The sequence below is a fragment of the Cheilinus undulatus genome, linkage group 20, assembly GCF_018320785.1.
Source record: "Cheilinus undulatus linkage group 20, ASM1832078v1, whole genome shotgun sequence".
Taxonomy (NCBI): Eukaryota; Metazoa; Chordata; class Actinopteri; order Labriformes; family Labridae; genus Cheilinus; species Cheilinus undulatus.
In genome coordinates, this window is record NC_054884.1 from 36070111 (window position 1) to 36079727 (window position 9617).

Consider the following 9617-nt stretch of genomic DNA (forward strand, 5'->3'; position numbering starts at 1 on the left):
GGAGCAGTAACAAGGTAAATGTTTCTTAACTCAAGGGTCAGATGACTTCTGATTTGTCCACTGAGGTGTCTTTGAGTTTTTTTTAATGAAATGAGACATTAAGGAGCAGTGGTTGACTTATTTTACATCACTGTGGCTGCAGGGAGACGCTGTCATGCACTAATCATCGGCATGAATTTATCAAACGTAATGCATGAATTCTGACAGCCCTATGGGGAACAATACTATAAACAATCTTAATTGTGTTTCATGATGACAGTCTTCAGAGGAATGAGAAAAGAAAAAGAAAAATGTCATGTTTCAAAATTTGTCATCTGTAAATACACACTGCATGTTAACTTTGTTTAATCCAAATGCCCAAACAGGCACTCAATGATTTCAAGCTCTTTCAAGCATCCTACTGAAATGAAACACCAACATTTAAACTGAAGCACTTAGGTGCCTGTGCAAACCCTGATTCTTCCCCTGCAGCCTTGCTCAGATGCTGTCTTTGACCACTGAACTCAAAATTTTGCTTCATCTATAAGCAGAGCCCTCTTATCTGGCCAAAGGTTTGGTGTGTCTACAGTTACAAAGTACAACTACTGGACTCTAACCAAAGATGACAGGAAGACCTCAGGATAAGTCTCAAAATCACAAGAAGATTTAACTTCAAACCATCTTTGTTTTCCTAAAATAATGCAGAAAATAGCTTGAAAAACTTGAAAAACCAAGAAAACCTTACTACCTTTATAACCTTGCAAAGCAGATGGATTTTCCAGACTCCGTGTTTGTCAACAGGGAGATCTGTCGTGCAAAGCTCCAGTCTACAACAATAGTGCCACGCCTGAAAATGTGTCTAGCCAATCAGCATCATTTAAGGAGAATGAGGCGGTAGTTATGAGCATGTTTTAGTTGTACTGGAAGCTGCTAGAAGCTGCTAGCAGTAATCGGCTTGGATGTAGCTATAGCATCATGGTAGTTTATCAGAACTGGGCCACAATTCTTTATTGAAATGAGAGCAAAGAGCCAAACTGAACTATTCTATTGGTGGAGAAGATGTTTCGCACTTCTCCCGACTGGCCTTGGCATGAGTTTTATTCACCAACAAGCTCTACCATTCACAAAGTACAGCAGCGCCTGCATGTAGAGCTCAGGTTACTACTAAAGCTGCACGTTCACTACCTTATATTGACTTGTTGCTCTGATTGGCCAGCCCTTCCACAATGCTTTGTATGAAAGGTTTCACAGATGAGTGATAAATGGCACAGTTTATATTAGTGTCTGTGGACACTGCTGGTGTCATCACAAGGAAGTGCCAAGCTCAGTGAGCTCCGGGAACCTTGGTGCCGTCTTTCACTAACATCAAAAATAATTTCACTAAGCTTGTGCAATCCTGCTTCTTTCAGTTAAAAAGCACTGCAAAAATCAAACCCATACTATCGGCAAACAAACTTTTAATCCACTCTCCAGTCTGCATCTACGCCGTATTAACACAAAGGGAGGGACGGTGACTGTGAATGGGTGTCTGGAGGATGTGATGTCAGAAGAAAGACTTAGACATAAATGGAGCAAAGTTGATGCTGGTTATTTGGTCTTTAAATATGTACATGGTTAGTTAGCTTTGCATAAAAACTGCTGCTAAGCATCCTTCAGATTGCTTTGATTATTTTCATGCAGCCAATACGGTCTTTAAGTTCAATAAAAGGTCCAATTAACACCTCTGCTTCTATAAAGATGTTTTTAAGCAATGTACCTCTAAATAAGCTACGAATAAGTTTGTTCTTCCAACACTTTTTTCTCTAAACACGCCTCAAATCATACCTACAGAGAGATATCCCTCTGTCTCTGCAGCTCTATTTGACCAAACCTCACACTCTCATCAAAAAGCCCTCTGCAGCATGATTGCTGTCCTCTCCCGCCACCTAGTGGTCAAAGAAGCAAGGTGACCGACCCATGCAGTCATTCTTCCTCTGCAGTGATGTCACAGTAAGTTAGGGTGACTTTCACAGAGCTGATCTACCTCAACGCCACAAAGAAGAAGAAATAATGGAGCAGCCACTTTAAAGTCACAGCAGACTGATGTCCAACATTTCTACTGTCATCTAAAATAAATCACATCGATGCATGGGTTGTTTCCTGCAGATAGGAAGATTACAGATTAATAAAAAAGTTGGGATCATACAAGAAGGCGAAACAAATATATGGAGCATTAAGAAGAAGGATTCTTGAAGAATATAAAGTGTGATATGCTGCAGGTGGGAGTCTGTGAGGAGATAAACTAAAGTGTTTGGGACTCAGACGGTCAAGGTGAGTCTCTGCTGCAGCCATCTGCTTCAGCCAAACATGCCTGGACCACACACATTCAGAGAGAAACACACACACACACACCCACACACACACACACACCCCCCCACACACACACACACACACACAACAATAACACAGACTCACAATCAAGTAAGCTCACACATCTAATACACAGCCATCCAACATCACCTAGAGGTACAGGTGCATGCATACACTTAAACACATGCAGATCAGTGAAAATCTGCACAGATGGATATTAAACATACTACACACTCAGACACACAGCAGAGCGAGCACACAGCCTTGCAGCGACCTTCACTCTGGACGCCAGAATAGCTCTGCAGCACAGCTCAGCACGAGGAGAACGACTCACACAGACACTCTGGAGACCAGCAACAGACTGGAACAGAGGACTAACCTCAGAGAAGGCAGTCACAACCACAGTTAGTCAACATGGACTTTAAAAAAGCCACAAACTGATTCTAATGATCCTTCTGAGACCTAACAACACATCAGGGTTTTAAACATATGGATACAGTTTCAAACAAGATCAAGTTCATTTTGACATAGCTTCTGTTGATGTTGTCTAATGCTTGGTAAAAAAAATAGACGGAACCACAAATATTAATATGATTAGTAACCACAAGATACTCTATTTGAAATGTTAAGTCTAAATGGGGATTTATCATTGCATCGTTGTTATTTAATTTAAGAACATTTATATTATTAGAAAACATCAAATGATATTGATACCTCAGCAACAAAAGTAGAAGTCCTAAACACCCATTATTGGGTTATTTTTTTGCTTGAGTGAAAAGTGCTGGCAAATTCTTGCAAACTGTCTGCAACATATTTGTGCAAACTCTATGCTCTTCCTCTGTTTTGTTTAAAATATGGCTGAAGATCGATACATTTCTGTCCTTTTTGAAGCCACTGACTGTCAAAATAATGTCAATTTTTAAAGTTTGTTATCTGAATGCACAGTATGTAGAATATTTACACTGCAATATCTATATTATCTGAAAAATGCCAACCTTCATGTTACGTATATATATGTCATTTATCCAGAGGGAAGGACAGTGGATAGAGTCGGTAATGTGGAAGAGAGAGAGGGGCATGGGGGCAAGGAACTGCAGGTGCAACCTAACCGCTAGGCCATCTACACTCTATGTTACTTACATATATTTTTTAATGAAAAAAAACCCACTAAAACTAATAAAAACAAAATTAAAATGAAACATTTTTGCAACTTAAAATCTAAAGTAAAAACCAACAGTAATACAAATTGACATGAGGGCTGGGAAATCAATGGAAAATTAGATTAAATTGCAATACGGCCTGCTGCGATTTTCAAATCGCAGAAGGTGCAGTATTTCCTCAGCTTGAAATTTGTGTCAAAATCCAGATTTAAAACTTTCTTGCAGCAGAGATGTTATGAATTACATACCATGCAATCATTCAAGTGCTACATTTTTTTTAGACTAGTCTACAAAAAAGTCCTACTTCATTTCTTATGACACACTGTTCTTTTTCTGAATTAAATAAAAAAATATCACTCCCTTTAATACAACGCTTCATATCCAATTTAGAATATGAGTCAAAATAATCACAATTATATATATTTTCTAAATGGTTCAGCCCTTGTTTAATCTAATATTGTGTTGGTTTAATATAGAATGACGTATTGCTTGTGTTTGTGGCAAAATACATAAGATGGGGAACTTTAGGAATAATCGCATGACAAATCGCAATATTGGGAGAAATACTGCAATTAGATTATCTTCCCAAATCATTCCACCCTAACTGAAACTAATCTAAAACTGAAAACAAAGAAATGAAAATGAAATAAAAACAAATGAATAATCCAAAGTTATAATGATCTTGATGACAACTATTTGATACTTCTTTACAGAAAGAGAAAAATCAAGATACATATCATGTTTTGCCTTTTAACAAAAAAAGTATCAAGATTTTGTTCTTTCCTTAGCTACTTACTATGTTAAATAAAACATGTTGAAATGAGACAAGGTTCATATCTGGGCTCTTTCTATGGACAGGCCCACATATTTTTACTCTTCTTATCGTAAGTATGACTGAAGATGGAAAGAGATATAATATTAATGTAGTTTAGAATAATTATACTGCACTAACTCTTGCTGTATTGCGGAGTAGCGTAGTGATAAACAGATTAAAGGAGGAAAATAATATGCAACAACAAACATGACCCAGATTTTCACTGAATCATCACAGCACAGGTCATCTGCATATCAGCTGTTAACACTGTCAGCTACTTTTCTCACTTCTGTTAGACATTTCCACATTAAAGCTTTTCCTCAAGATACAACATTTTTAGCTAAAAAAGTATGTATGTGAGCCCTGAATATCAAAACTCGGTGCGACTGTTAAACTTCGCCTTCCAATAAGATCCGCATCAGTGTTAGCTCCTTGCAACAAAATCTGAAACCTGGCTGCAGAGAGAAAGTCCAAGGAAAGTGCGAAGAAGCAAAAGGAATCAGCTCTTTTCTCCTGGAGATGGTGGAGAACAAAAAGGTGCAAAATAGAGGACAAATAAAACGTCCTGGCAGATGAACAGAGGCTAATGTTGCTCTGTGTGCGGCATGTTAAACAAAAGAGCATTTAACTATTCATCAGTGATACTGACGGCTTGTTACACTGCCGCCAAGTGGCAAATGGAAGTCATTTCTGACCCCTGACTACACCAGAGAGCCTGACAGGTTATCAACTATTCCCAGAGACACAACTATGTCAGACAATGGTGGATTCAGAGTTATTTATGCTTCATTTTTGTCAGTAAGGTGTATCATGACTACTTCCAGTGTTGTTAACTCACCTTGGTAATGTGAAAGTTAGATTGCTGTACCAGCTGCTCCCCAGCTGTGCGCCATCTTGACCTCTGTGCGGCGTGTCGTCCGATCCGCTGCTCAGCCTCTCACTGGAGGGCGCCCTGGTGGCGTCCGAGTCCCCTGTCACGGTAAAGATAGAATCAGACAGACTCGGCCTCTCGTCGTGCGCCAGTGGGGCGAAGCTGAGCTGTACGATCTGCCGGGCGCTCTGACAAACTGGAGCGTGGATGGCAGGAGTAAGTGTGGGAAGGTCAAAAGTCAGGACTGTTTGGGTGCTGGAGGTGAGCAGCTCCTCGCTGTCTAGGCTGTTGTACGACGTCCCTTTGGCGCGGTGAGACTCCATGATGCTCTCGAAGTGGCGGCTGAAGGTGTCTTCTGCAGCCAGACGAGGGCCAGTGACCAGGATGGGGGATTTCAGGGCCGGATGGTGGTTGTCAAAAAACGTTTCTGATGGTCTAGACAGAGAGAATGACCAAAAGGTGATCAGAGTCAGGCCATAGATGTTTGCAAGGATGCTAGTGCCAATTCTGCCAATTTGCATACACTGATGTTAGTGAATTTTCTATTTACTGGGCTTTCAAGGGTACCCACATTTCTGTGGGCGGGCCTGCAAAGCAGATGGATTTACTAGACTCGATGTCTGTCATCAAGCAAATACATCTTGTAAAGCTCCAATCTACAACATTTGTGCCAAACAGAAAACAGTTTGGAGCAATCAGCATCATTTTAGGAGAATGAGGCAGTAGCTACTAGTGTGTTTTGGTTACACTGGAAGCAGATGGCAATGGCTGCTGCTAGTGCAGCGATTAGCTCAGATAAAGCTACAGTAAAGCTGCAGTTCTATCAGAACTGGACCATTTTCTGTATGAAATAAAGAGCAAAACGCAACCATTGACAGAACAGATATTTTGTGGACTTCATTTGCATTTTAATTCTGAATAAATGCTGTTTCTACAAATAATTCTTATCAAATATTTACGAATGTAAATGTCTATGAGCAACATTGCTGGTTTGTGGTAGTAACTTTAAAAAAGTCATGGTCATTGTTCTTTACTCATGGTCCTGAAGTTTCTGCCTCTTTCCTGGCTTCATGCACACTCTGGAATCCTAAGCAGTCCTACATGAGATGCCAGTCTTGTGTGGTATAGGGATTAGTGAGGAGCTGTCATTTGTTTATACCCTGTTCTGTTTTCAGTACGTTTTGATGAAATGAAAGTCAGTCAGTTCAGGGTTTTTTCTGTTTAGGCTGGACTTTTATGTCAGCTATAACTGTAGTTTTTGGGCTTTGTGTTAAAACTACTGCCTCATGTTCACACAACCCAGCCAACCCCAGTCACTGACACCCAACAGAGATTATTCAGAGTTAAACAGAGATAATCTCCAGCTGTGGGGTGCATGTGTCAGAGGTAAGTACCTGACAGCATCAGTCTCCAAATATCTAAAAATAATGCAGAGAATATAAAGAGTAACCCTGAAAAAAGGCTTTAGAGCACTGATCATCAACTGGCGGTCTGGGGGCCATATCAGACCCCCCAAAGCTTTCAGTCTAGCCCCTGAAACAGCATTAAATTCAGAAAAGGAGGAAAAGAAGATGTTGTGATTTTAAGAGTATCCTTTGGCCTTAAATGTCTGCAGCTGTTAAATCCATCCCACAAACAATAAATATTGAAATAATTCAAGAATGACTTAACATTTGATCTGTTTTTACTGAAATTTACTGTCATAATTAGAAGATATTTAAAAAAGGGTTAAGGTTGGCAGAAGTGCTGCAACAATTACTGGAAAAAGTGGCTAAAAGAGGGTTAGAGAGTAGCAAAAATGGGTTGTGGGGTGGCAAAAGGGGACAAAAATTGGCAGAAATGGTTGTGAAAATAGGTTAAAATGTGGCAAAAAATTGGTAAAAGAGAAAAAAGGGTCAAAAAATTTTAAAAAAATTGGTTACAAATGACAAAAAATAGTGCAACAAAAGTAATTAAAAAGGGGTTAAAAATGGCAAAAATAGAAGAAAACTGGCAAAACGGATAAGAGTAGCACAAAGGGGATAAAACATGCAGGAAAAGTGGTTTGAATGGGTTAAAAATTGGGTTAGAGAGCAAAAAGGGGCAAGAAAGTATCAAAAAGGGGTTAAAAGTTTAAAAAATGAGTTAATACTGGTACTAAATCACAATTGGGGAGGGTCCATTCTCTGGGATTTTCAGGGGCTCAGCCAACTCTGTTGTCAGGCCTGTCTCCTTAATGATAATAGGGATAAATCTCACTGGCAATGACTTAAAAGAAAATACAAATACTACCACAATGATATTTCATTCAGAGCAAAATATTTATTTAATTTTTGTGTATTTGAAAGTCTGGCCCCCAGAGTTTCTGTCGAGACTAAATCTGGCCCTTGTGCAAATGTGATGACCCCTGCGTTAGAGAGCATTTTTAAAGGTTTATTTTGGGGGGTTTGCCTTTACTCAGGTAGGAGAGTGGAAAATTATGAGAGCGAGTGCAGGGAACTACATGCAGGAAAGGAGCCACAAATCCTACATAAACCTGAGCCACCTGACTGAAGGTTTACTGCCTCTAAACGTGAGCTGTGACCTCACCGCTACGCCATCAGCACCCCAGGGCTTTTGATAGCTGTGACAAATTCATGCGTAAAAACCACCAAACCTGTTTATGATCTAGTTGAAAAGTAGGCTATGACTGACATCCAAATTCAGATCAAAATGTAGGTCAGGGGAAGATCCTCCTGCTTCTCTGAAATGTTTTATTTTTTTAACCATTAATACTTCTAGTGGAAGTCAAAGACTTTTCAATCAGCAGTTTCTGAACACCCCTCATTCTGGACCCTTGAGATTAGCATTATGTGTCATCCTTAGTGATCATATTTTTGGTATTTTGGTGCAGAAAACTTAAGTTATGGCCAACTCAAGTACTATTGTCTTTGACTATCAGACATCAGAGTTAACTGTGGCTAAAGGCTGGAGTTAAAGCCCACCCAACCAGAGGCTACATCTCTTCTATTCTGTGATTCTCTGTGTGTGTGACTTGTTTTGGTTTCACCTCTTCAGCAGGTGACCGAACACCTCCGGCTCCTCCTCAGCTGCGCTCTGCTGCTTCCTGTTGTCTCCCTGCATCCTCACACTGGCCCAGCTCACCATCTCCTCTTCGTCTTCCTCCTCTTCATCCTCCTCTTCTTCCTCTTCCTCCTCCTCCTTTTCCTCTCCTCCCTCCTCCACTCTTGTCCTCCCATAACCCAGACCCCCTAAAGGGCTGCTGCCGGTCCATGAGGTACCCTGAACACTGCGGTTACTCCCAAAAGCAGAGTCGGCGTCTTCCTGCTCGGCCAGGAGAACCTCGTCGATGTCCGTCTCTCTGTAGCAGCGCAGAGGAACGGCATCAAGGTCGGTTTCTGAGTACTTCAAAGTGCGGCGAATGATGCCGGTTTTGGGTGAAGTCCCAATAACAGCCGGGGGAGGGGTCACCAGCTCGACCTCTACGTGCTGCACCTCATGATTGGCAGAGAGCATGGGCAGGGAGGACGGGGGAGTCGGGGTGGGAGACTCGCTGGAGTTACCACTGGGAGGAGCTGTGGAGGTTTCTAGAGAATCTGCAGGAGGAGAGAGGTAAACATTATCTTACATATACATTTTTCTTAGAGATTAGTATTCCCTGTTTGATAATACAAAACACAGATTTAGGCCATTAATGAGCTCCAAGTAGTCGACCACACCGTAACCAATGAGGAAAACGTATTTGCCTCCTCCCTGAGTTCTTTTTTTTTTTTTTTTGCATTTTTGTCAAATTTAAATGTTTCAGATCATCAAACTTATTTTAATATAAGACAAAAAATGACCTGAGTAAATACAAAATGCAGTTTTTAAATGATTATTTTATTTATAAAGAGAAAAGACATCCAAACCTACCTGGTCCTATGTGAAAAGCATTTGCCCTCCTCGTTAAATCTGTGATTAACCACATATTTTGGAAAGCTGAGTTAAGTTTCACAAGCCACACCCAGGCCAGATCACAGCCAGACCTGTTGAATCTAGAAATCAAAGACATTTCAAAGGCTTTAAGACCACTGTGAGAGCCATTATCCACAAATAGAGAAAACTTGGAACAGTGCTGAACCTTCCCAGGAGTTGCTGGCCTACCAAAATGACTCCGCATCGACGGCTCAACCGGGAGGTCACAAAACAACCCAGAACATCTAAAGACCTGCAGGCCTCCATGGGAGAGCACCAAGGCCAAAACCACTGCTGACCAAAAAGAACACAAAGGCTCGTCTCACATTTACCAAAAAACATCGTCAAGACTTTTGGGGAAAATATTCTGTGGACTGATGAGACAAAAGTTGAACCTTCTGGAAGGTCCTGTTCCATCTGGAGTAAAGCTAACAGCATTTAATCAAAAGAACATCACACCAACAGTCAAACATGGTGGTGGAAGTGTGATGCTGCTTCAGCACCTGGACCA

At 40.8% G+C, this 9617-nt stretch overlaps 1 protein-coding gene across 1 annotated transcript in view; it reads right to left on the reverse strand.

Moving 5' to 3' along the window:
* Nucleotides 1-8320, reverse strand: part of LOC121528781 (PH and SEC7 domain-containing protein 1-like) — a 96480-nt gene extending 88160 nt beyond the window's left edge. The window contains exons 1-2 of the mRNA XM_041816372.1: nucleotides 8202-8320; nucleotides 5141-5608 (exon numbers count right to left, since the gene is read on the reverse strand). Of these exons, the coding sequence (XP_041672306.1) occupies nucleotides 5141-5608; nucleotides 8202-8299 (566 nt within the window). The 5' untranslated portion in view covers nucleotides 8300-8320. The remainder of the gene's footprint in view (nucleotides 1-5140; nucleotides 5609-8201) is intronic.
* Nucleotides 8321-9617: the final 1297 nt, after the last annotated feature.